This window comes from Melospiza georgiana, chromosome 20 (assembly GCF_028018845.1).
Source record: "Melospiza georgiana isolate bMelGeo1 chromosome 20, bMelGeo1.pri, whole genome shotgun sequence".
NCBI classification, from domain to species: Eukaryota; Metazoa; Chordata; class Aves; order Passeriformes; family Passerellidae; genus Melospiza; species Melospiza georgiana.
In genome coordinates, this window is record NC_080449.1 from 7,489,304 (window position 1) to 7,516,781 (window position 27,478).

At 47.7% G+C, this 27,478-nt stretch overlaps 2 protein-coding genes across 2 annotated transcripts; both read right to left on the reverse strand.

Annotated features, from left to right (window-relative positions):
* Window positions 1-256: 256 nt before the first annotated feature.
* ZDHHC12 (zinc finger DHHC-type palmitoyltransferase 12) lies at window positions 257-5,503 on the reverse strand. Its single transcript, XM_058038273.1, has 5 exons — window positions 5,419-5,503; window positions 4,958-5,094; window positions 3,963-4,049; window positions 2,670-2,836; window positions 257-2,186 (listed from the first exon to the last, which is right to left on the reverse strand). Exons 1-5 carry the CDS (start codon window positions 5,501-5,503, stop codon window positions 1,877-1,879), a joined length of 786 nt encoding a protein of 261 aa, XP_057894256.1. The 3' UTR covers window positions 257-1,876.
* Window positions 5,504-7,611: 2,108 nt separating this feature from the next.
* ZER1 (zyg-11 related cell cycle regulator) lies at window positions 7,612-27,478 on the reverse strand. Its single transcript, XM_058038082.1, has 16 exons — window positions 26,811-27,478; window positions 22,742-23,009; window positions 21,788-21,938; window positions 21,083-21,519; window positions 19,783-19,959; window positions 18,582-18,696; window positions 17,960-18,106; window positions 17,560-17,733; window positions 16,797-17,012; window positions 16,103-16,144; window positions 15,646-15,765; window positions 15,087-15,202; window positions 14,787-14,975; window positions 13,738-13,835; window positions 13,363-13,465; window positions 7,612-12,410 (listed from the first exon to the last, which is right to left on the reverse strand). Exons 2-16 carry the CDS (start codon window positions 22,897-22,899, stop codon window positions 12,353-12,355), a joined length of 2,301 nt encoding a protein of 766 aa, XP_057894065.1. The 5' UTR covers window positions 22,900-23,009; window positions 26,811-27,478; the 3' UTR covers window positions 7,612-12,352.

Sequence of the window (27,478 nt, forward strand, 5' to 3'; positions counted from 1 at the left end):
TGTTGGAGTGGCAGTTGCTGTTTGGCCTCTGTGGTGTGTTTTGTGGCTTTAGTTCAAGGCCACTGTGCAGTGGGAGGCAGCACATTGGATTGTTAGCACAGGTGAAGCCTAGAACTTGAGTTCAAAGAAAGAGTCATAGACAATTTAAAAATGCATATTTAATCTTTTATTTTATAATTTATGGTTGAGTAAAAAAAAAAAAAAAAAAAAAAAAAAAAAAAAAAAAAAAAAAAAAAAAGGTAAATTAACACCCAGGTGTATTTTAAAGAAATACCAGACAGAGCAAAAGTGCTTTGAGCTGTTGTACCTGCTGATAAAGTTTCACTTGACTGATACCTGAAGAATCAGGAATTGGGAATTGCAGTGTGACAGATGATCCACACTTCAGCAGGTACCACAGCAACACAAGCAACCTGCAGAATACTTCTGAATGGTGTACACTTCTTTACAAAAACAATCCTTAGCATTCTGATATCCCTCTGATAAAGCTTCTACCCTGAACAAAGCAGACTCTGCAGAGATTACAAACTCTGGAGCTGATAAAAAAAGGGATATTTTGCTGCATTTTAATTGCGTTTGGACTGTCGTGCTGTATTAGTAACTACACTATTTTTTCATGAGTGTTCATCAGCTTTAAACCCTGAGTGCTTCTGAGATGGTGTTAATTCCTGAGCCAAGACAATTAAGGCACAAGACAATTCATTTTGTTGTGGTGGTTTTTCTTGTTTTGTTTGTTTTTGTTTTAACAGAAAAGGGTCAGGACTAAAATTCACACCACAGCCTTTTTTGTTTTAAAGCTAAGATCAGTCATCCCAAACTTCCTTTCAGTTCCCCACGGAAATCTGAAGTATGACTTTTTATTTCAATGGAAAACAGATCCTCTTGCTGCTGGCCTGAAAGCTGTCAGCATCTCTCATCTCAGGACCTGGCAGCTTTTCTCTTCCATTGAAATTGTGTTATTTTATTAAAATGTCACTAGTGAGTTGAGGTAGTAGTAGTTTTACCAGCAGTGTTACTTTAGGCATGAGGTACCCACCTCTGCTCCTGCTTCTCTCCCTACAGCAAAGGCCTGAGCACAGTTATCTGCAGAAATAACTCAGTAGCCAAGGATTACTCTTCTGTCAAAAGGAAAGTGATGGTATCATTCTTCACTGACTTAAATCAAAACAGTGAATTTTTACCAGCATCATCAACTTAAAAAGCTGTGAGGAAGCTGCTCAGGGCATCACAAAATACAGGTTAATTATCTCATAAGATTATTTGGATATCTTACTGCTCTTTCTTATGCACATTAGCAGTATTAAGCCTTAAGTCTTCATGGAAAGCATTAAGCTGAGGCATGTGGACAAAATAAAATTTGCTTTTGGCTCTCTAAATATTTACTCAAATATTTCTCTTACATGCCTGATGCTACTGCCAAAAGGCACTGCAGTTCTCACAGTCAGAACTTGGCTGAAAAAAGGCCACAGGAATTACACTGATCCTGGCTGGTTTTATCTGTAATTGCTGCTGTTTCCTAGCAGCAAAAGGCAAGGGAGACCTTGGAGAAGAGAAGTGAACATGAATAGTCACACTAATCTTCCATTTCTTCTTGAGAGATAGGATAGTGGACTTAACAAAAGGAAATACATTTAGAGATACCTTGTTCAGTCTGGAAATCAGCTCTGCTGGCTTTTCCCTTCCCAGAACTGTATTCTTGCCTTTAAGAGTGTTGTTTATATATAAAAAATAACCCTGACTATCCCTTACATGTAATTTGCAGATGAACAGGTTGTGGAGCAGGTTGCATAGTCCACGATGTGTTAAAACTTCAGTGCAAGGAAAACAGCAGCAAAGTTTTACCCAGCAGCCTGCCAGGTGTGCTGGCACACTGGGACTAGACAGGCTCAGTGTTCTTGTGAAAATAGATGTTCTCCCATGCAGTGAGGTGGCGTGAGCAGAAGAATCTCCAGAGATTGAGGATTATCCCTTGGTCAAAGGGGTTCTCCAGCTCGGAGTGCCGCAGGTAGGAGATGCGGTGGTGGGACATGAACTCCCAGGTCGTGGTGTTGCATGAGATCAGGTACAGGTGGGAAACAAGCAGCAGCAGGACCACAATGGTGAATATGAGTATCAGGAGGAAGGACACAAGGAGGAAAATGTTGTGCTGCAGCCACTCCCGGGATTGTTCAAAGTAAAGGCCTGACCTTTCAATTCAAACAGAAATAAATCTGTAGTTAAAGAAGCAGAACTAGTTTCACAAAGTAAGCAAACCTGATGACACATTTAAGTTTGATTCATAACTAATGAGCTGCTAATAATCCTTGACTACAGAGAGTTAATATACTATGAAGTCCTGAGAGACTGCACCACAGGGATTGGAAGCTAAATTTAGAAGATTCTGTCTCCCTGACAGCTGTGAGACACAATCACCCTGGGTTAACTCCTCTCCTGAACAGCTGGAACCCTGTTGGAGTTTCCAGCACTTGAATGTGTAAACAAAGATTGTGTTACAGGGACTGAAGCAAAATGAACAATGAAACTTAAATTACCAGAGACTGCTCAAGACTGGGGAGCTCCAGGATGCAAAAGAGGGTGAAGATCCAGAGCCAGTCTATGTTCTATGCCAGCCCAAGGAGCACTACAACTACAGCAATCTCAGAGGTCCAAAAGCCATCTCCCAGCCTTACCAAGCAACATGGCCTCCCCACAGCAGAACCACAAGCTGCACACTCAGGTAAACTATGAACAGAGGGTGATTCCTTTCTCCTACACAGTTCTCAAGCCAGGGGCAGTGATGGTCGTAGCGCCGCACGCAGTGCTGGCACTGCTGGCAGTGCTTGGCTCGCATGGGTTGCTGCAAAACACAACCAGGAAAAGAAAAAACTTCACTGGCTATAGTTCATGGCTGTCCCACTCCCATTTAGTAGAAGAAAACATAATGCAAATCTGTCTGTCCCCACAATATTGTCCCTAAAACACTTGTGAGACAGCAGCACATAACATTGCTAAGACAAATCAAAGGGATTTTGATTCTCCTGGTCAAGACCCAAATGGGTGGCATTGAAATTAAGTGATTCTCCCACACTCCTATCTACACATTTTCTTTATTATCCACCTAATATAGGAAGTCCAGCGTGCCAAGGAGAGAGACAAAGCAAATCACTTTTAGTGATTTTTAATAGTAGTCAGGAAAGCACGAGTCAGAGTATTGAGGTGAAAAACTAGAACCACTACTATCAAACAGAGTGGGCAGGGATGTGATGCTTTTTGGGGATGTACAGAGAAGTGCCTCCATGTGAGTACAAAACACTTGCACAGAAAACAGCTCAATTATCAGGCACAGAGAAGGTGAAAGACCTGGCTGAGAAAAGTAGGCCTTCCCAGGATTTGTCCCCTGCAGTGTATAAATGCTTTGCCAGCTTTTCTTCTTGCAATAAGCTCATTCCTCGTGGCTGATACTCTTTGGGAATTTATGGGAGCTGGGGTAGTGCTTAATTTCATTAAACTGATAAGGATCACTCTGAAAACAAGCCTTTCTAGGCTTAGGCTTAGTTTTAAGAGCTAATTTAATTGCTATAATTTCTCCTTCATGCTGTCTTTTACCATTCAGGCCAATGTTTTGTTGTTTTAAGGCCCTGAACAAATCCACAACAATGAGCAGTTCCCACAAGTTACACTCAGCTGCTTTTCTGACTATCAAGGTATTTTCAAAATAACTTCTTTGACAGTACTGCAAGGTCTGGCTGACATGGCAGTAAGAATGTGGAATACAATTTTCTCATGGCAAAAAAACATTATTGTTTCTATAAGCCAGCAGGGACTTGTTTCAGCCTTGGAAAACTCCACTAGTACTTGTCTAGCTACACAGTCTGCCCAGCCTCCTCTGAGCAGCAATTACAGACCACTAACAGCAGCTGAAGAACAATATAAGCTTTCAAATCAGTCATCCCTTCCTCTTCCAGCATGTTCTGGATGCCCACCTTCACCAGGCAGTAACCACAGCGCCGCAGCTTAATGTCACCTGGAAGCTGAGGGATCACCACACATAGTCCTTTATCTTCACCTTCCTACAAAAAAGAGAAAGGAATGGACTGAGAGTTCTTGGGCTCCTGTCTAAGCATCACTGAGCTGTCTTGCTGCATACTTTTACTTAACAGTTACACAGTGCTTGTTATCTCTGTCATTAGGAACAAAATAATTCATTAGAATACCTAGAGCATCTGCAGACAGTTATGGTACAGTGAGAGAAAACAGGTTACTCTCCAAAGAATGTTTGCAGAGAGGCAGAAATACCTGTGGACAAGATATAGTCTGGGACAAAAACAAGGTTAGGCTTCACTTCTAAACACAATAACATCTTTTTGGTATGAGCAGTGCTAATTAGTCATACACAGCCAACACTGACATTAATGATGGGTGACTAAGATTGATAATGCTTTTGTCCTACAGTCTATAAGGCAGTGAACCTTGAGCAGACTAGCAGTTACTGAAACTTTGCATCTCCATTTATTTCACTGTAACTTGTTTGTGGATGTGTCCTCTGAGAGGGCAACAAATCCATAAAGAGTTCAATAAATAGAGCTGCAGAGAGCACTGTCTGCCAAGCCTGCCCTTTAATTTGGGGCTTTTTTTGCACTTGTACCACTTAGCAGTGGTTATTGTAAAATAGGTCATATACACATTCCACAGGGCACTGCAGCCTCTGCTCTAAGAGAGGACTTGAGCTCAAATGGCACAGTTACATACAAGGGAAGTGTGGTGTGAAAGGCACATTTAAAGCCTGTAAACCCTACTGCTGTTACCAAATACCAGTGTGAGACAGCCTGTCCTCATCTCCAGCGGTCTGTGCATGTGTCCTTCATGCCAACACAACAGCAACTGTTTCACATTGTTCTTATCTACCAGAGTGGAAAAAGTAGAAAAGCCTATAGATTTTACAGCTACTCCACTTTGTTCTATTCATGAAGGGATCTACCTTCACTTCCTCTTCAGGCTTAACAAAACCCGGATCCATGAGAGACACCTTGAAGTACAGCAGGATCGAGCATAAAACCAGCAAAACGAAGATCAGCGGCTGAAGCAGCTCCCCGCGCTCCTCTTGCTTTTGCAGATCTGAAAGGTACCCATACAAGACAGAGAGCAGCAGCTCCTTGTGAAACCTCCTGGATTTTTCTCTCTGGCCTCAACAAAGGGGTCCCGAATCTAAGAAGAGGGAATGGGGAGAGACCGGGGGAGAGGCTGAGAAGGGACTCCCCAGACCCCCCCGCTCTCGGGGCACCCCCGGGCCGCGGCCGGGCACAGATCGCCCGTGTCCCGCGGGGGCCGCACTGCCCGGCCGCCATCCCTGTCCTCCGCCTGGCCCCGGGGGCGGAGCGGCCCCGGCCCGGCCCGGCCCCGGCCGCCCCCTCTCCGCAGCCCGGCCGGGCCCCGCCTCACCCGTGCGGTGCAGGAGGAGCCCGAGCGCCAGGGCCGTGCTGAGGGCCGTGTGTGCCGCCCGCACCCAGCGCCCGCCGGGGCCCATGGCCCCCCAGCTGCACCGGCTCCGGGGCTCCGCCGGCCCGGAAGGCCTCCGGGCAGCGCGGGCAGGGCCGGACGGGACACGGGCAGCGCCCCGAGGCGGGGCCAGGGCGGCCCGGCCCTGCGGGGGAGGCTCCGCTGGGCTGTTGGGCTGGTTCCGCTGCCGGAGCGGGCCCGGGTGCTGCTGGCTGGGCCTCGGCAAACACCCGGTCCCGGGCTCCTTTTGTCCCCACACGTTGTTGTGCCCTGCGGGGCCTTTCCTTGAGGAATGTGTCTACCCTGAGCCCTTCCCGCGTGTCCTCCCGCCCTCAGGCCGGGCTCTGGGGCGCAGGGCTGAGCAAACTGTTCAGAACCTCCGTTACACCGGGGCTGCTGGGTGTACGGAGCTGGGGAAGGCTCGGGCGGTGATGGGTCGGGCTCCAGGTGCCGTTCAAAGGCTCCTCGAGCTGGTTCCCGAGGTGCAGCTCTGCATTAATTCTGCCCTTACTAATATGGTTATTCCATGTGTTGGTTTCCAGCCCCAGGGAAGAAGCGCGGAGAGGCTGTGCCTGGCTGGAAACAGCTGCACGGCCCCATTAACCAAACAAATCCTGGAGAATGTCTGACATAACTCGAGGAGGGATTTGGTCTGGTTGAGATGGCTGCAGTCAAGAGGCTCCTGGCGGGGTGAGGTCACTGAACCCTCCCGAGGGCTGCCGATGGAAGCAGGTGTGTATAGACTCAGCTGGAACAGACACCTAAAAGCAATTGAATTGCACCTGAGATGCACCTTCAATTGCACCTTTGATTTTTGTCTCTTGCTAACAATTAAAAACAAAAACCACCAAGGTGACTATAGCACATATATACTTACACTGTGAGTGTCTAAGGGAGATGAGTATTATCACAGATCTGCAAAAGTTCCAAAATCAGTGCTTTTCTCTTTAGGTTTTAACCTTGCTGCTTAACTCCTTTAAGTTTTAACCTTGCTGCTTTTGTTACCTTCTTTTCCAATAAAAATTTGGAAAGAAATATCATATTCTTTATAAAATTACTCTCCAGCACCTGGTAGTGGATTCCTTGGTATTGTTTGCCCACAGATTGAATATTTTAGTCTCTTCATATGAGTCAGTGGCCATGTGCTGATGCCAGGAAAGCACCTGGTTGTGTGGGTCACTTAAATGGTTTATCTGAGACAGCTGGGTTGAAATATTAATAAAAATTGTAAACTAAATTTCCAGCAATCATTCAAACTCTTTAAACTTTTTTTTTTTTTTTTAATTCTAGGTAAATGCAAAGCCTATGGCTCTCTTCCCTCAGACACCTCAGGCTATACTGGTGCCCAGAAAAAGGTGGGTAGTGTCTTTCCTTCTTCACAGAGAGGTGTAAATTTTAAAGCTTAATGAAAGCAATTTGAGTAGTACTAATATTATCCACTTGAAAGTAGAAACATTTTGATGTTCTAGAATAATCTGTCCTAAGGAATATATTCTCTCTTTTAGATTAAAATAATTTGGTGCATGTTATTCTTTTTATCTTCTCCTTCAGCTTTGAAACCTGTCTTGCAGAGATCAGGGCTATCTCTTGTCTCAAGGGTTTTAGCCTCAGTGACTGGCTGAAATTAGGCTCAGTTACAGGAAGTTTCTACTAGTACATTTCTGAGGAGAATCTTGGTTCCTATGGCATCCCAGCTCAGAATGCCATGCTGCTGGCAGGCTAAGGTATCTCTCTGGACTTTACAGCACAGCATGTTTTCAGAGGCAGTTCAGTTTCATACAATGCTCCTCCCATCCTTTCACCTTGCTCCTTTACAGTGACCATTGAATTAACTGGCACTGAGCCCTTCCAGGACCAGGGTCTTACAAAGGAAGTCAGGCTGGCCTTAAAGCAGATTGGCTTTTCCTAAGTGCTCAGATCCTGCCCCTTCCAAAGCCCAGGCTGTGGAGTGTGAACTGCAGATACATCACAGAGTTCAGAGCAATCTGGACACTCAAATGTTGTCCTGATTTTTTTCTCCTCTCACACAATTTCCTAACAATGCTCTCGTCCTCCACTGCTTTCTTCTGTTGACAAGCAGTATTGTGTCTTTAGGAGTGATGAAAGGCAAAGGCACTGAACAGCATCATCAACACGTGGCAGTTCCTTTCATTTTTAATTAAATATATGACAGCCAATGGACCAATAATGTACCTAAATAAACCACATTCATAGAACAAAGGAAAAAGACACTCTTGAGCACTAGGTTTAATACACAGTGGGTATCCAACGGATACAACAGAAAAGTTAATTCATTCAGAATTGTGAGGAAGCAACAGTTGTGCATTTTGATTTTTTTGCTCAGTTTCACCAGGTACAAACATTTGAACCAGGCCTCAGCATCAGGCAGGTCCATGGACAGAGTAAAAGGAGACGCTTGTTCATTATAACTGAGGGTATTTTCATTGCAAAACAAGGAAATACATATTTAATTAGCTTAAAAACTTTTTTTAAAACAAGGAAAGAGTTACAGAGAGGATCAGTGACAATTACATGAAATCAAAACAGTCTGCTAAAGCAGAAGTGTTTCAGTTCAGCAGAGTATCTCCCTCATTCCTTAAGTGCTCTCCTCTCCTTCAGCCCTCATGTTGCTTTTCATCTATTCCTGATGACTATTGCCCTCTGTGCTTCATCCACATACATGGTTGTCGTGGAGACCAGCTGTTTCCCCACTTTTAATTCTCTTTTTCCAGCACAAGCTGTCCTCCAACACCTGAGCTGTGGCAGACTCCTCCCTAAACAGTCTCAAGGAAATGTCTTTTCTATGGGTAGTGCCTGACTGCAGTGCCCTCTAGCTCTTGCCCTGCTGGTAATTAATTGCCTTCTCCAGGTAATGAGAGGGAATTGACTCACAGCTCCAAGACTTTTCTTCCCACTCATCTTTTGCAGAGACCAGAGTGACAGCAGCAGAAGCCCAGCCAAGGTGACAAGCTGGGTAGGATTCAGTGCTGAAGAGGGTAATTTCAGTAGGAAGATGCAAGGAAACAGCAGCCATGGTGCAGATAAATTATCTGCAATGTTCTGATTGCCACAAATATCAGTGCTAAACTTTCTTGGCTTGGTCTAGAAGAGAAAGTGCTTCTGGGTGTTAAGCATCATCCAAGTAGATGCCAATCCTTATGAGCAATTCCTCCCACAGATTTTGTAAAATGGAAGCACTGGTGGGAAGTTGCTCACCAATTTGCTCTTATCTGCTCCAGAGAACATGGACACCTGGCACTGCTGGGTCACTGACAAGGGCCAGGAAGGAAACCACACACAGTTCAGGTAGAGGGTTCCTTTGTTGGCACAGTCTCTGCAGGGAGCTACTGAGTCGTGTTCGTGCTCTGGTTGCCAAGCTTTGGAGTATTAAAGGAAATGCAGTAGTGAAAACATGAAGAGTCTGAGTGGGCCAACAGCTACTGAGCACAAGGAGCCCCTCTGCAATATCCTTACATGCTATGAACTTCTCTACTGGATTTTCATTTGAAAAATAGAACCCCATTCTGGTTTCCTGAGCAGGGTTGGTCACTGGCTGTATGATTTTGTGTGGAGCTGAAGTTTCCTGGCTTGTTCCTTTGATCCAGCAAAGCTGGAAGGCCTGAGAGGCATCCTTGGAGCAGTCAAGCATTTCAGGGTATCCAACTTCCCTTTTTACATTAAACCTTCATCAAAAATCTGCCACTTTGCCCTCCTTTCCTTGCAGAACATTGATGTGATGTCTACAGGCAACTCTCCTGTTCTGTCCTCAGCTCTGGATCTGTGGCCCCAGTTAAATCCTTGCCACCAAAAACCGTTTTCAGGTCATGCATTATTCCTGTTGTTTCAGTTAGGGAAACTGAGGCCCAAACTGGTTTCAGGAACTGTTGGATTGTGCTCTGATGCTCAAAGGATACTTTTTAGTCTTTGATGCTAACTGAAGGGAAAATGTTATTTTTCAGCTCACAAAATCTTGAAGACACTGAAGTTTGTAGGCAAAGCTCATGTTACTCTAACAGGGGTGTTATTCCTTTTCATGTGCTGCCTGAGGCATTTACTTGTTGGTGGCCTGACTCAAAATCCTATGTGAGGCTTTCTGCACTTGCCCAGTTAAGAGTTCCCTCTTTCACCTTGGAATGGTGACAGATTTCAGCAAGCTGAGCTTTTCTGTCAGCCTGGCCTGCTTCCATTCATCTCCTTATTGCTGGGAAATTGAAATCTTTTTATCCTGATTTGGGAGGTACAGCTTGCTGAGGGTCTGTGAGCAGTGAGAACAGAGGTTACCTCTGCAGTGTGAAACAGCTTTGATGCAGTGTGGATCTTGTTAGTTTGGGATGTAGCAGGTGAGATTCCAGTAACTGCTCAACTTGTGGAGGCACTGGTTTGGAAAACCCAAACCTTTGGGGTCTCAAGGCAGATAAAACCAAGCCACTGGTTGTCATTAGCCTTGATGTAGTTGTGCCAAAGTCTCAGAGTAGAGCTGAACTGCTGGGCTTGGATTGCAGTGAGAGGCTGGGATCTGCTCCAGCTGAGATGGAGTTCCCCAGCTCCACTGTCTCCCCAGTGTGGCAGCTGCTTTCTGGGGACAAGGCTTTCTGATACCTCCCATCTGTCATCTGTCCCCTTCTGCTCTACTCCCACCCTGCCAACATGGCCAGAATCTTGAGTGCTTTTTGTCAGCTGGTTCAAGATTTTAGTGACAGGAGCTTTCACTACATGGGCTTTGGAAAGGAAGCAGATGTGGTGGGTGGTACTGCCATGTGAAACAACTTCCCAAGGACAGCAGCACTAAATGGGGAGTTAAAGAGCAAAGCCTGACTCCCCTAACAACCAAGGCTGTATTTGCAGCCCCCCTTAGTTTTGCATCTAGAAGGAAGGATTAGCAAATGTTACACAGCAAACAGATCTTGATATAAGCTCATAGGGACACAAATTCTTGGGAAACAGGAATAAGCAAAAAATACATTTCAAATGACTGCAAAAAAAGTATAATTTGTCAAATTTTGCAATCTTATGAAAACAATTTAAAAGTGACACAAAAATATATATAAGTTTGAAAAATACTTAAAAGAAAAAAGTACAGATCTCACAATACCAAAACAAATTGACGTATGGTTAAAAAGAAAAAAAAAAGACATTGAATAACACCGTATTGGCAGTAAAAGTAAACCTCTCCAGGCAGTTGTGTTCTGTCAGTTAAAGTGTCAGTTTGTGGATCAAGGATCCATCTCTAACGTGCTCACAAGGACAACATGAACTCTGAGCATTAGCAGAGCCTCATAGCAGCGACTCAAATCTGAGAGCAAAGTGTACAAGGGAAGAGAGCAGCGAGTTACTGTGCTCTGAGGCCTGAAATGTGCCAGCCTGCATGGCCATGGGCTCATCTGCCTTCTACCAGGCACAACATTTTTCTGAGTCCCTTCTAAGGCAAGATTTGTCAAAGAACTGTGTTGAGCAGTGGGCTGTGATATGGACAACTGTGCTGCTGAGTGCCTAGCTGTGAGGCAAAGCTTGGCCTTCAGCTTCTTTTGAACCATTATAGGTCTGGAGTGTCACAGGGGAAGACCAGCTCAGTGGGACTCTCCTCTCACCTGTGTCACACAGACTGGGACTGGGACTGCACTGGTAAGTGCTTCTGGGAGTCAACAGCAATACGGCCTTCTGTTTCTGAGGATAGGGGGAAGATGTTGGGGTGGAACAAAAGGTGCTATTTCCTGGGACTGCCCTTCAAAGGGTGTCTGGAGACTCCCCACCTCCAATTCCAGCAGTTGTGCTGCAGTGAGCTTCCTGGGAAGGGAGATTATGATGCTACTGAGCACAGCTTGTGATGACACAGACTGAGGAAGGGCAGAACAGCTCCAGTCCCCTCCTGGGACTTGCCCAAGGGGGTACAGCTGCTCAGGACCAGGGCCTAGCAGGGTATAGTATGCAGAGGAAAATACTCTGGCTTTGTAGCCCCTCCCTACAAAACAGAACACTACTAAAAAAGGTGGGGAAGGACTAGAATGAAGATGTGTAGCCCTTTGTGAACAAACCTTGTGCCTTGTTGCACAGGCTCCCTTCGAGCCAAGAAGGTATAACTGGTTCTGCTGATCATCCCTGACCTTCTGAGGCTGGCTGGGCTGGCAGATCCCACTGTACTGCCAATAGGGACAAAACAGACCTCTTGACTTTATTGGGGAAGTCTTACTTCCAAATGACCCACACAGAATTAGCAATGCTTCCATTAATGTGAGTCTTCTATTAAAAAGCCCTTAAGGGAGTGAATTAGCTTGAAAAGCCTTCCCTAGTTTCTCCATTTCTAAGTCTCACTAAAACTTCTTTTTTAAAAAGTTCTTTTGGTTTATCTCTCTGGTATCTCTCCCCCAGCCTCTCTAACCAAATAAATAACTCATCACTGCCCCACTGAGCAGCCAATGCTGATTCAGGACTGGTGTTCTTGCAGACATCACAGGACCTCATGCAGTACAGCAAAAGGGAATTTTCTAAAAAGTGGGAAATAAACGTCACACTAGTGATCACACAACTAGGTGTTCAAGCTCATGGTCATTTGAGGCTCTCTGTGTGGTCTAAAGTAAATGGTTAAAAGATACATAATGTAATTGTCTTTGTTTTTTGTTTTCTTTTTATACAGAAATCATACACACAGAACTTCAACCTGAAACTTCATAACAAAAAAGTCCACTAAGTTAAGGAAAGCATTTTGTTGTGCAAAAAGTCCCTCCCCCCTCCCCTATTCACCTTCATCTACTGAGGGTCTCACACACACACATAAAGTTTCCTTCCAACGGGCGAGTTGGTAAGAAAGAGTCCTCCCTATGTACAGTGAGTTAGAGAGAAGCTGGATACAGTGCTGGCAAGAGGCAGTGGGTGATTGCCTCTATCTGGAAGTGTCCATGTTCTCCTCCTTAAAGTTACTGCAGTGCTCTATAACTTTCCTATGGATAAAACAAGGACAAGGAGAGAGGGTTTAGTTTAAAGCTTATTGCACCTGAGCTGAGGGACAGTAAGGTAAGAACTGTCCCAGAGTTGATTTCTGTGTTAACAGTGTCTTGTTTGTCTCTGAGACACAAACTGTGTCAAAACCAGCAAACTCCACAAAAGCAACTTCCAATTTGGAATGTCAAATTATGGTAGTGCATATCCAGGACCAGCTGTGACCATTCATTCATTACCCCCACACCCAAAACCTCAGATGCCTTTAAATCACACCAGGAAATACATTAATACAAATGTTTGTCCTTCACTGTGCTGTCACCTGTCCCATCCCACACACTGTGTGTAACTCTGACTGTCTTCTGCAGGCTCCAGTGCCGTCCAGAATTTAGGAACCCTCAGCTATGGGAACACCTGCTGCCCAGGTATGTATTCCCAGATCTCTACCCCTCTCTTCTATTCATCCTGCAGGTATGAAATTACAGCTCTCACTTTGCCAATGATCAGAAATTGCAGCTGGCTTTTGCAACTCTGAAAGGATGACTCCAAAGAAGGGTGTCATTGCAAGGGTGATGGACTCTATCTTCTGAAGAATGCTCTCATTTTAACTGTGCAGTTGGCAGTTCAGTGACAGGCCAGTATGATTCTGAAGACAGGCAGCCCACCCAAGTACAGGGAAAAGTGGTAACTGAGAACTGCAATTAGCCATGTGTCTCCCTTGCTCAAAAAGCCAATCTACAACCCAGTTGCTTGGTAATGATCTGTGTGTACTGCCCACCTATAAACATCTCTAGTATTCTGTTTTCATCCTCTTTTCCTCTGCTTCTCCTCTATCAATTCATACCTCTTGTACAGATCACTACAGGCCTTGCTTTGGTAGCCTCACTTTAGTGGAAGAATTAAAAACTAAACTAAGGCTAAACTGGGAGTTGGTGATGTGCACTGGTGTCCTACCGGGCCATTTCCTTGGTCTCTTGTCGTGCTGAGGCCATTTTAATCATGTCCTTCAGGAGAGGGATCCCACCTTCTTTGATCAGCAGTGGGCAGTACTTGTCAGCTGCAGAGAAAAGAATAAACCAGGTCCTTGTGAACCCTCACATCAGTGTACAAAGAGTGGCAGGAGGGGAAGGAGAAGGATCAAAACAGTGAAGGAATCTCCTACACACCAGGTCAAATTAGCTTTATTTGGCTGTGAATGCATCCCTGCATGATTCAAAGGTTTTCTCTACCTACATAGTTTATCTTGCAAGACCTTTTCTGCTGACAGCCTCAGGTTCACCCCCTCAACTTCTACAGTGCAGGGAATATGATTCCAAAAAGAGAACTTACGGTAGACAGAGACCAGGTTATAGAGTGCCCAGGTGGCCCAGTGCTGGCTGACTGGGGAGATCCCTTGTGGAAGAAGTCGAAGGATTGGTTCAAATGACCTGCACAGATATATTATAAAAGTTGTTAAAAATCCAAGAGCTTCTTCTTTCAACACTTTTGCCACTCAGCAATACAGCAAGGGATCTGCTCATAGATACCAGAGCAGTAAATTCATTGGCATTTCAAAGATTCTGGCACCAAGGCTAAGTCAGTGTCCCAGTGCAGTGCTGGCAGGATTACAGCCCCCACCACTTCAGCATAGACACACTGCTCAGAGAAATAGCTGCAATGAAGGCAACTGAACACAGGAATTGATTTCCGTCCTCCATTAGGCATTTCCTCACAAGAGCTGAAATCCATCAGCACTGATCAGTTTGAGGAGGGACAAAGCCAAACTATACCCAGGCAAAGCTGGCTGCACACGTGCAAGGGTTCCTGTGTTTCTTCTGACAACTATGCTTTACTGTCTATACTGTAAACAGGCACTGGAATGCCAGTTCTGGATCCATGCCAAGCACTAAGGGAATTCTGAGTACCTGACAGCCTCTTACAGGAAGGGGTTTAGAGGATTCCAGCAGTTGTATTAACCTTTGAAGGGATTGCTGGTACCTGTGCCCCAGAGAAAAGTGAAAGCATGTGGCTCTGGGAAGCTAACAGACTTTAAAGGACAGATTGCAAAGGACATCAGTATCAGAGGAAAATGCTTAGGCAGTCCCAGACAGACCATGGTTTTCCTGAACTACTCAATTTCAGCAAAAACTTGCAGGAGAAATTCTGCTGGGCTGCCAAACTTCTCCCATAGGAATTGTGATGTTAGGTGTCTAATTTCAGCATCTTATGTAACATGTTTCAAAGGAAGATGGAAAACCCTCACTGAAGAAAGATGTTTCTCCTTCACTCTGAACAAGCCTCTATGCTAGGCTCTCTCTCTTCCTTTCTCTCTGTTGGTGTTTCCTTCTTATGACAATCCTGGCTCCCATGTGAGTGGGCCAATCTCTTCCACTGCTCACCTGTAATTGATATTTCTCCTGGAGTTGATATCCCAGCTCTGGATGGCTGCCCACATCCTCTTCACAACTTCTTCTCTGTGAGGCTCACAGATTCCCCAGGCCTCTAAACCATCAAACATGATATGGGAGAGCACTCCACAGGCATTATATGACACCTCAATCCCATCAGCTTTGCTCTCCAGCAGGTTGCTGCCAAGAGAGAAGAGATCACTTAGAGCTGCTGATGCAGTAAAGATTCACAAGTCTCCAGATGGTTCAGGAGGAGATCAGAGCCCAGCTGGTGACCAGCCAGGCACTCACCTGAACACACTGATGAACTGGGAGGTCATGAGCTGTGGGCGGAGCTCCTTCACCTCTGCCACATTGCCCAGGAGGCCCAGCATGTTACGGTGCAGCTCCTGCTTCTCTGGGAACTCCTGGCCAGGCAAGGAACAGGATTATACACAGGTAGGACTCTGGTGATGCTGAGAACAAGCAACCCCGGGAAAAGGCTGTACAGCACATCTAGAAAAGCTCAGTATTTTTGGGTAGTCAGTAATGGTCCCTTGGCAGGTGCCAAATGGTGCTGAAGGTATGTGTGAAAAGGGAGGATGAAAACCAGGCCCACTGTTCACTGCTGCTCTGCTTGAGGGGGCTGAGCAAAGATGGGCAAAGGGGAAGATGTGTTCACTGTAAGATTCTCTGTTCTACTGGCTGGGTGGAATGATGTGAGAAAGAAGAACTTAGACAAGCTTTTTCTTTCTTGTTTGTGAAGTGTAGGAAGTAATGCTTGGAGAGGAGCAGAGCCAGGGATCCTGCCCAGGCACCTGCATCTCCACTGCTCCTGTCAGCATCTCTCCAGAGACAATCAGACACTTACTTTCAAGCACTCCAAGAACAGTTTCATGCCACTGTAGTTAAGGAACATCTCACAGTTATCTGGGGTCTCATCAGTGATGTTCCAGAGGGCACTCCAGGAGAACTCCATCACCTGATCACACTATAGGGAAAAGGACAGAATCAGAGCTTTGCTAATGCAGGAGCCTGGTGCAAACCAATCACCTTCTTCCTCTCTGGCATCACCCCAGATGACTTCAGAGGTAAGAAAACCTTGTTGTTCACTTTCAACTTGACAGTAAGTGAGTTTTTGTTTAATATTTTTGCCTCTCTGTCACATTCCCCTGCCCTCGCCCTGGAACAAGAAATTCTGCAGCATCAGCTGAGATGTCTTGTGTTTGTTAGAGAAGCTGAGCTGGCACTCTGGGCTGATTTCCATGCCTAAGACAGACTGAAGAGAAAATACTCTATGTATATGTTTTTCTTTGAGAAACACTCACCGTTTTATCAGCCAACTTCTTCTGAATCAACTTTAGCATTGTCTGTGGGCAAAGAAAGAGGAAGAATGAGAAACAGTTCAAAAATCATGGACCTAAAACTTAACCAGCCCTGCAGTATCACAGCAGTTATGGCCAATTTTGATCTTTTGCAGAGAACCTACATGATAGATCTTTCTCCAACCCAGTGGGACTGGGTCCTGTTCCAAGCTGTAAGTATTCACAGAGCTGAAATATTACACAGTCCCTGAGCTGTTGAGTTTGCAGTTGAGTCAGTTTTGAGCTGTATGACAAGGTCTGGGATGCACCATAACTGCACCAAAGCAACAGCCCTTGCAGTTCTTGGAAAAGGTGAGGGATATTGGTTGATTTGGGAAATTGATGCGAACTTGGGGGGAAGCAGAAGGAGACAGTCACAAGGTGGTACTAGATCTAGAAATAACCTGATGTGGTGAGGTCAGGTGTTAGGTTAGAGTGCCTTCCTGCCCTCACACCAGCCTGTCTCTGAGATCACAACCTCCAGTGCTGCTAAGCAAGTGAAGGGTGGGTTGCAGGAGAGCTCAGCATTGCTGGGACACTGGTTCCCTTCTGTGATATTGCAAGGATGGATCATGGCTGGAGGCATTCGATGGGCAGCTGTAAGGCAATTGTCCTGGCCTGGGTTAGGGATAAGTAGACACCTTGGGACCATACCAACCATGACAAACCCCATCTTGCCCACAGCTTCTTTGTGGTCGTTGTCCACCTGGCACACCAGGGCGTTGCAGAGGTGCACAGCGATGCGCTGGATGGACTCGTCCTGCCGGCTCTGGTTGAGGATGTTGAGCAGCAGCTCGTTCACTCGGCGGTACTGGAACTCCAGCTCCTCGGGAATGCTGAAGTTACACAGTGTCAGGCAGCAGTTCCGCTGCACCTGGGCCAAAAGGAAGCAAACACTGGGCCAAGTGGCTACAAAAGCACAGACCCCACCATCTTGTGTTTCCTTGGTGCTTGGTACTCAAAGCATCTTCTTGCCTGACTATAATGCTGAGATTTCTCTTACCCTCTAATCCCGTGCTGTGCTTTAGCCATGCTCCATGACTGTCACTCCAGTCTCACAAGGCCACCCAATTATCCAGGACCTGTTGCTTTCCAAGCCAGTTCCTCACTGCCTTATTAGCTCTCTACACAGCTGACTTCCAGTACAGAGATTTGAGATGTTTCTTTCTGTTGACTCAACGTGCCCTTTACCCACAACACTTTCACCCCGCAGTCAGTACCAGGTATCTGAGTGTCACACACACACTGTGACCACTGTTCATGGATAAAAAGGAGACCAGGAGCAGACCTGGGCAGGCAGTAACTTCTCTGCCTTGTTTAACTCCCTGCAGGCAGAGGAAACCCAAATGCTGTCACCAGGCTAAAGAACTGATACAGGGAAAGAGGACTATGGGAACCAAAGGTGCTTGGGCTGCTCTTACTGTGACCTCCTGGTAGGACTCCATGCCATTGAGCACCACCTGGATGACCTGGCGCCGCAGCTTCACGCTCTGCTCCATGCGGTACTCAGAGTTGGTCAGGTAGAACAGCGCGGCGCTGCCCGTCACCTGGATGTTCTTGTCATCCTTGTGGCACTTGAGGGCTGTGATCACCAGCTGCAGAGAAGCAACAGAGAGCTTCAGTGCCACAGACTTGCTGCTGATTCTTGGAGTGATGTTAGAAGCCTTCAAGGAAAGCGTGGCCCAGGCATTGCAGGAATGTGCTTAGGAAATGAAGACACTCTGTTCCACTGCGCTACTGGAACTTCCTCTGGAATGACCTGGGTGGAAAACAAGACTGGGAGTGCAAAATTCCCCTTGTCAGGGTGAGGCCAAGGCCTACCTGGAGGGCTCTCAGCAGCTGGCTGCAGCGCTCGATGCGGGCAATGTCGAAAAGCAGGTTGATGGCCCGGGAGGTGATTTCCGGCCGGTGCTCGGTGTAAGCCTCAATGGCATTCAGGACTTGCTCTTCGTTCTTGTCTCCGCTCACCTGCATGGAAGAGCAAAAAGAGTCAGGGGAGAAATTATGAAGGAGGAAAAGCAACCTGAGAAGGAAACTCTGGAAGGTCAAAGGGTATACCTTCCCTCTGCCCTGAGAGTAGATTCAGCCCAGGATCAGAAAAAGGTTGAGTCACTTTTCAGTCCAGAGGGATGAGAAAGGGCACCTTTGGGGCAGGAGGATGCTATTCAAAAGTTGGACTCCTACTGTCTTAAATCCTTCTCTGTAGTCACAGACATCCTCCAACAAGGATGATTTCTCCATACTTTTCTCCAATGTTTTTCAATCCTTATAAAAACTTTGTGGGGTACAGGTCTTGCTTTCTGGCAGTTTTCTTGCATTATGAAGTAGTTATTGAAAGGTCAGAGCTCAGCTGTCACACCCAAGACCCAAAGAACTCCACTCTACTGGCAGCCAGGGTTCTCATGTTCTTTCAACTTCTAACAAGGTCCTGCAGCTTCCTTACCTTGTAGGCTGGAATATGGGTCAGGCGGCAGAGGGATGTTTCAAAGAGGCCCAAGAACTGCAGTGGTCGTTTCAGGCCCCGGAAGGGAGCAATGCTGCTCTTTGCTGGCTCAATGCTGGGGTGAAAACACAAGAGATTGCTCATGTTGGTACCATGTTTCTTCAGGTGTCTCCTGCCACAGAGATGGCTGCCAGCCCTCCATTCACTCTGACTGTACTGCTTCAAAGCTACACTTCATTTTATACCAGGCAACTGCTTATGAACATAACATAACTCTAAATACTCATCCCAGGTGATCCTGAGTGAAAGGTGAACATGCTGAATGGGACCAGCAGAAAGAATTACTGCAGACAGGATGCAGCTTTCCCAGGTAAAATCTGTCCTGGAAATTCACTAGTTAGGGTGAAAATTTCCTCTTAAAGGGGTGTGGATTTCACTCATCCAATGTATTTGTAATGTGATAAACATGCTAAGTCTGCTTCTGTTAACATGCAAGAACACTGTTTTGCCTGCTATATTCCTTACTGACCAAGAGCCAGTGCATTTTCACCAGCTCTGGTGAAAAGGAGCCAGTACTGTCTCACTTTTTTGATTCTGTTCAGCAAGGGCTTAATAGGAGGGCAGAGCTCTTGGCTGATGTGGAAAACCAGACCTCTAGGTCTGCCTCTGCTGAGGGGCACCAGAGTTTCCAAGGGTTGATCTGCCCAGTATTCAGGTCAAATCTGAAACAGGCCTTTAGATTCCAAGGTCCTAAAACACACAGCCCTCCTATGAGTGCTGATGTATTGACTCAGTGTATAAACGTTCTGTCAGAAAAGCCTGGATTTCCACAAGAGTAAGAGGATTCTGTGTAGGAAATGTGTTAAGGCTTTGGAGTCTTTTAAGGAAAAAAATCCAGCAGAAGATCCCTGGGAAAATGTGTGTGTGGGGAAAAGAACTGAAATACTTCAGATATGCATGGCAGGCAGATGGGATGAATTCTTTATTACTCTTACAAGTCCTTACATGTGTTGCATACAGCAATCACAGCTGATTCTCACACCAGTCTCTACTGTCAGGGGAACCTGGCAAGAGTTGTATCCTACTTTTTAGTACTGATTAGACCTACAGAATTTGAGAACTCAGAAGAGAGAATTGTTCTTAATTCATCTTTGACTGATCTATTCATCCAAGCAAACCTCAGGAACTGCTGTTCCCTTACCTTGTCTGGCCCATCTTCTCCTCCATGCTGGGGATAGTGCAGTTCTCCAGCATGGTGTGCCCTGAGATGTCGAGTGAAGTGAGGTTCACCAGGTTCTCCACAAACAAGTTTAGAACCCGCCGGGTCAGCTTGAACTTGTAGTAACTGGACAGGTGGTCTCGAGAGATATCCAGGTGCCTGCAAGTGATAGAGAGCATCTCACAGCCTGGAAGGCATTAGCTGGGGCTTCTGCCTCCCTGCCAGAGCCAAGTGTGATTATTATTTATCATTATTTCCTTCCCAAGATACAGGAATGTGGTTCTGTAGGTTCTGGCAGCAGCAGCTGGCCCTGTGTCTAACCAAAGCACACAGGTATTTGGTAGAGGAATACTTGGAATGGACCACAGTGAGTCATCTAGCCACACATCACAAAGGAAATTGCTCCAGGCTCAGAAACTGCCTTTTCCAACCTCCATCACAGCAGCCACCTGAGCATTTCTACCTGGAGATTTAGATGCACCAGAAGATCTGTGCACCCCCAGAAACGTATCTTGCATCATCCCACAAATTAAGTTGCACAGGTTTTTGTCTGCTTCCCCCATCTTATATTTTTTCCACCCCAGGCTATTACATTATCCTGATTTCTTTCAGGTATTTAAATGCTTAAGCTTTGAGGAATTCTTGCTGTTAAGAGAGTGGTGGAACAAACTGACCAGCATTGTGTGCAGGAGGGGTTCCTTACAGGACAGAGAGACTTTGCTGGCTCGTACTAAAAACTGGAGCAAACATCCCACTCACAAAAGTGTCTTCTACCTGTTGCACACCAAGTGGGGGTGATGGGGTCATGGTGATGGGGTCATATATATGTTGGGTTTTATTTTTTCAATGGGAAGTTTCTGCTAAGTGGTGTCTTCTAATAAGCAAAATTCAGGCTGGCTTTAGACATGTCAGGTATGTACAGTGATGAGTACAATCAGGGAGCCTGTTCACAGGAAGGTTTATAAGCTGAACCCAGCAGTGAGTGCCTCTCTGACAGCAGGCAAGAAGACCATTCCTGAAAGACCTTTTCCTATCAGCTGGAGAAGGATACAGAAGGAAGAACAAATCTGCAAGAAGACCATTCCTGAAAGACCTTTTCCTATCAGCTGGAGAAGGATAAAGAAGGAAGAACAGATCTGCAAGAAGACCATTCCTGAAAGACCTTTTCCTATCAGCTGGAGAAGGATAAAGAAGGAAGAACAGATCTGCAAGAAGACCATTCCTGAAAGACCTTTTCCTATCAGCTGGAGAAGGATAAAGAAGGAAGAACAGATCTGCTGACCTGAGCTTGCGAAGCTGTGCAATCACTTGGATATGCTCCTCTGAAAGGTCCATGTTGTAAAGCACTAAGGAAACCAGACTGTCCTTCCACTGGGTGAGGAATGCCACATCATTGAGCTGGATCCCAGAGAGGTCGAGCGCCGCGAGGGAGGCCAGGGGCCGCAGCAGCGTCTCCACGTTCACGCCCTCGATCAGCCGGCCCAGGTTCAGGATGCGCAGGCGGCTGAAGCCCTCAAAAGTGAAGTCCTTGACCAAGACCTGGCGAGTGGGGTTCACCAGGCAGTCGTCCTCACAGCCCCCGGGGTTCTCCTCCTCGTAGAAGATATTGCTGCAGCCAAAGAGGCTCAGGGAGATCAGTGTGTGGCTGAAGCTCACCAAGGTTTGCAGGCTCTTGGCTGTCAGCTTCTCACAGTTAGTCAGGTAGAGCTCAATAAGATCCTGAAAAAAGGGAAATCAAGGTTAGAGATATTTCACAGGTAAAGTGCCCACCCTGTTTGCCCCACTGAGACAGCCTGAAACCATGTATCACCAAACTTGACCAGTGTCCTATGCCATTCCCAACAGTGGCTCTGGGAGAAGCTGAGGTTAGTCCAAAGAAGGCTTGGACAGCAAAGGATGGAGCCTTGGGAATCCCTGACTGTCTGGGATTCCAGCTGATGCCTGTGCAGCAATGCTGCTATGTGATGTGGCAGCTGTGCAGCCCCACCTGCTTCCTGATGGCCTCCAGGTCCTGGTCCTGCACAATGTGCTCCCGCAGGTGGATCCGAGCTAGCCTGGTGCTCCGTGGGTCTGAGAAGAGGGTGAAGAAGCTTTCATGGGGTTCAAAGATGCTGTCTGTCTTCACCAGCTCCACGTACCTGTGTGGGGCAATGGTGTTAGCACAACACAAGCTCAGCCACAGCTCTGGCACCTGCACTGGTGACAAGGAACTGTGACAGAGTTGTGAGCACACACCAACCCACCCCCTCCCAGTATCACCCAGATCAGCCTTTGGGGCAAAGCAGCTCACCCACTTCTTCTGGCACAGAACCAATGACCCCTAGGAAAATCTTGGGCAAAGATTTGTGCAGGACTCAGCGTGTGTGAGCAAACTGGATTCTGGCAAGCACAGACTCCAGGAATTTTTTCCCTAGCTGTTTAAACTTAGTAATTTGATTTTCCCCCCCATTTTTCAGAAAATTAGCTGGCCAGAATTCTCTGCCAGACTTTGTGAGCACAAGTTCAGCCAAGAGAGACTGTGACAGCCAAATTACATAAATCCCTGGAAACAAGTTGCTTTATAAAACTATGGGAGCAGCAGCCTTAAAATTTAACATCTGTTAGCACTTTGCACTCTTATATCTCTGCTTGGACAGAGTGTTGTAATGCTCCAGTGATAGGAAATGGGAAGCCTTCTTTGTTGCTCACTGACAGTCTAGGAAGAAGCAGTGACTGTTTCACTCTGGGTTTACTCTTTTCATTTCCCTTTTTACAGCATCACGTTGAGCTCTGACTAACTTGGAAAGGGTGACTACCACAGAAATCAGAATGATAGCAGTACAAAAGGGAACACTTCCTTCTGAAGTTCGTGCAAACCCTTATTTGCCCATATGATCAACTGGAGAACTAAACCCCCCTTCTCTGAGCTCCCAGCTCCTCCCAAACCAGGCCTGGCACGTACTCATTGACAAGCTTGTCACAGATCTCGCTGGGCAGGAAGATGTCGGGGTGCAGCCGCAGCGTTTCGTTGTCCAGGAGGTAGCAGAGAGTCCCCTCCAGGTTGCGAAGGCAGTAATCAGTGCACAAGGTCATCAGAGACTCAGGACTGTCAGATGCCATCTTGAGGGAAATGATGGGAAGGGGAAGAGCACAAGGAAGTGTTTGATGCAGGAGAGAGATCCTTCCCTCAAATGAAGTCCTGGGATGAATTTATGGGGCCATCAGGATAGCTGTAAGCAGAGAAGGGAAAAAAGATGCATTGAGAAAGGCACAACTGCAAGTGTCCCACAAAGCTGTCACAGCAGAAGGATGTTGTATTTACAGCTCATCACTCTCTGACCTCAAAAGGGCCTGCAGCAGTTTGGCCCCTCTGGCAGTGTGCCCTTAATTCCTTGATATTCCCACTCCAGGGGGATACTGTGGGAATGAGTTAGTGTGATGTGTTTGGAAATGAGGCTACATAGCAAAATGTTTCCTCATTGCAGGGTTATCTGGCTGACAAAGGCCCTCAGAAAGGGAAGTGGTAGAAGCCACGTTGCTTGGTTTCCTTCAGGGCGGGTTGGATAAACCAGCAGAACATTTACTGTCAGCATAATCCTTTGTAAGGCACTGGTGGGATCTGTGGCCCTGTATCTCCTGCCTGTCATTCTCTTTGCCAACATTCCAAGTCAAGTTTCATTTTCAAGTCCAGTGTTTCTCTGTAGTGCCAAGCCAGAAGCTTCATGCAAGTCCTTGAACTAGAGGGTGAGGTGGATCAGAAGCCAGAGGGAAACACAGACTGGTCTGGGATCCCCCTGAGTGCAAAGGCAAGGATTGTGACTGTGCTGGACAACCGTACATCCAGCTCACCCTCACCACCCCAAAAATGTCACAAAGAGTGACTAAACTGGAAAAAGGCAAAGTGCTTTTGCCCTTCTTCATTTTTAGAACAGGATAAAGGATGGGTGAGGCAGACAACTGGAGGAAGCTATTTCTGTTTTCAGATTTGAAATGACCTGGCTGTTCTGGTATCAAGACTTGCTCAGTGGGGCCCCAAGGGACCTGTCAGAGAAGCTAGCTTGAAGACCAGCAGTGACATTTCACTTTCAAAGGGTCAAATCACATTACAAGCAAACCTAAACTTTTATAAATATTTCCACAGACACAAAAAATTGCAATGAAATGTTAATTTTGATATAAAACCTATATCTTATCAAAAGTCTGTCCCTCCTGGCCCTGAAAACACTGATGCTGTGGAGGTAGTTGTTATTCTCTGCACCACAGCTGAGCAGCCATTGCTGGAGAAGTTGTTGCAAAATGTCCTGAACCATATTCTGTTTCTGATCTTTATCCTGCAGCTGCACATAGCAGGACACTTGTGTGTCACCAGCTCTCTGCTTCTCTAAAGCCTCTCCTGCTCCCTTTCCTTCATTCCTGTGGTATCAGTACAAGACAGAAGAGTTTAACTCCCATTCCTCAGATTATTCACTCTAAAAGGTAATGCTGAGGCAAAAACCCCCAAAACTTCAACAACTGTAAAAATTATACTTTAAAATCTCTCCAATCATGATGTTAAGGGTGGAAGTTGCTCCTTTGGTCACTGAGTGCTGACAGGGGTTCACAAGAATGTAAAACTGAGACTTTTCAATAGTGCCACAATAGCTCCATTGAGGTGCAGGAGGTCCAATCAACAAAAATTGAGAGTTTTTAACTTTGATAAAGGAGGAGCTCCACAATCCACAGTTCTTAACTTTGGAGTTAACTAAGGTGAGAAGTCAAGGCTGAAATGTGCCACAGAGTGCACAGTACTGTCTCCCTGGCTGGGAGGTCCTGGCAAAGGGAATGCAGGTGGGAGGAAGCTGTCCTGTGTCTGCTGTGGAGATGAATCAGCCTCACCTCCAGAACAGAACAAGTCCCTCTCGCAGATTTTGCCTGAAGCTTGCTGGAGAGAATCTTTCCAGAAAGGCAAGATCAACAGGAAGATCTGAAGCAGCTGGGAAGCGTGTTCTGCTGTCCCTACCAGTTCCCCTGTGCCACCAGACAGGAGGTCCCTGCAGCCAGTGTTCTTCCACTGTTTACTACCGACGGCCAGAGAACTCGAAAACAAATTCCCATTGACAACCTATTGTCACGTGCAGCTGGAAAAGGCCAGTGCTTGGGACTTGGCCAAGCAGCTCAGAGCACCAGAGGGCAAGGACTGCCTTCCTGTGGCTCTGACAAGCCTCTGTTCCCCCTCTGCTGAGGCCAGCACAATGCAGCTGGTTGATCTCAGCCCTGAAGAAATCAGCTGCCCTTTAACTTCTGAGCTCCCCGTGACCCACCAACACAATCCCGTGCAGAAGTTTAATATCAAGAATGGCTCAGCTGTCTCACTGAAATAAGACCAAAGAAAAGCTTTCATCCTCCTGATTTATTACAGATATCTGAGCAGCTGCTGTGACCTTTTCTCGAGGAAGCAACACAAGCTGGCCTCTCCCTCCTTAGACTGAAGACATGACACCTCAGCAGCAGAGAGGGAAATAAAAGTGCCAATAGCTGCCCTGATCAATACTGTCTCTAGTCATAACCTCCATGTGTGACAAAAAGAAAAGAACTGGAGAGGCTGGAAAATATTAACTGTTCTCCTCAGGAAGCTTCACACAGGATGAAGCTGCCTAGTGACTGCCACCAGTGCTTTTCCAGCAGTGAGCTTCCTGGTGCCACGTGGGTTTTGGTAGAGTTAAAGAAAGGTGCATGAAAGACGCTGAAAATTCAAGAGCAAGAACTGAAAAGTGACTGGAACTTCAGTTGCCAGTATTGTTTCCAATTTATTTCTTTGACAGGTTTGCTTCCATCTTAGTGCACCAAGGCTCCTCAGAGCCTTGGGAGCAGGCACACAAAAGCCCTTCCCATGGCACACAGCCCTGTCTGTGCAGTAAGAGCACCCTCCTGCCATCCACGGACCCAAAACCAGGAGCAGAACAGGCAGCTCTACTCACCCCCTCCTCAGCATCCAGCACCCCCCAGGCTCTTGGCAAATATTGCTTCTTTCCAGGCTGCATCTGCACTGTCACAGCATTCCCTGCTGCACTGGTATGTGAGGCTGGGGACTCTCCTGGGGCTGCCAGTGCCAATCTCCTCTCCCTTGGACTTCAGACCCATCATCTCTCGCAGCCTCTCTCCAGGCAGTGCCCGGAGCCAAGCCAAGCCTGACTCACCGTGGCTCCACGCCAACCACACAACGTTTACGCTGTTGCTACAAAAATGATTGGCAAAGCTGACTGTTCCAGCATCAGGGACTCATCCAAGGAGAGGGCAAACAATATGCACTGACATGAGCTGATTACAGCGACTTCAGAATTACAAATGTAATGTAAATGCAGAGTTTGGCACAGGTTATGCTCTGAAGGGAAACTGCACTGTCACTTTAGCTGGCATCCTGCAGCTGTAAATCACTGTGATTCATTAATTGATGGGTCATTGCTGCCTCTGTGGGGAAACACCATCCCTTCTGACACTAAGGAAAGTGAAGGAGGAGAAGATGGAACTCTCCTCTGTCCCAGCAATGCCTGCAACTCCCAAACTTGTCAGGCAGCAAGGCTGACATCCTAAATGAGACGGCTCTCACTTGCCGGGGAATGCGTTGATCTTTACCTGCCTGCTGTAAAGATGTTCCTTCAGCTCACTGAATTAAATTACATCACGGATTTTCATTCCATATGTCACCTGCCCAAGAATCCTACCCGGAGCGCCTGTCATGGCTCTCTGGGCGCTGGGGCTCCATCAGCCCGCGATGGTCTCTGTGAACCCCGCGGGCAGCGCTGGCCCCGAACCCGAGCCCTCCCTCGTCCCCGAGGCATTCAGAGGTCACGCCGGCGTGCAGCGCCGGAGCTGCTGCCGCGGGCCGGAGCGCTGCCCGGCGGGGCCCGGCTGCTCCCGGCAGCCCCGGGGAGGGGATGGGGGCTGCGCCGGGGGCACCGTCCGGCACTGCCGGGGGCGGCGGTTCCTCCCCCCGCCCGGGCGGGCAGGCCTGTTGCCCGGGTCGGGCTGGGGAGGGGGGCACCCGTACTCACCTGGCGCCATGGGGGACTGGTCCCGGCTGGTCCCGGCTCCCCGGGGCGGGCCGGGGTCCGCGTCCTGCTCGGGCCCGCTCCCCCCGCCGCAGCCTCCACTGTCAACAAACCCGCCGTCACTTCCTCCGCCCGCGCCGGAAGCGCCAGCGAGTCCTTCCCCGGAAACACCGGCCCGGCCGGAACGCTCGGTCAGCGGGGACCCGGCGGGGACGGGGACGTTCGGTGACGTCACAGTGCCGTGACGCCACGCGGCGGAGGCGCTGACGTCACCGCGCAGGGCAGAGCTTGGCCGCGGCGTCCCGGCAGGGCCTCCCCGGGACGGGCCGGCGCAGCCCGGGCTCTCCCTCGCTCAGGGGCCGCGCCTGCCGCCGCCGCAGAGCCAGGGTCCCGCCGCGCCTCCTCACTGAGCGGGGCCATTCCCGCGAGCCCCGCACACGGTTGCCATTGGCGTGGGCCGCAACGTGCCCGGGACAGCGCGACCACCCCGCGAGTGTCCTCAGTGCTTGGGGGAGCGGCTGCTCCAGCCCGCGGGGGCTCTCCTGGCTCTTGGTGCCTGGGGAGGGACCCACACCGTATCGAGCAGGCCGGGGGGCGCGGGGGGCCGGGACAGAGCAAGGACCGGCCCGCGGGGCTCCGAGAGCGCCCCGAGTCGTGCAGGGGGCGGCGCT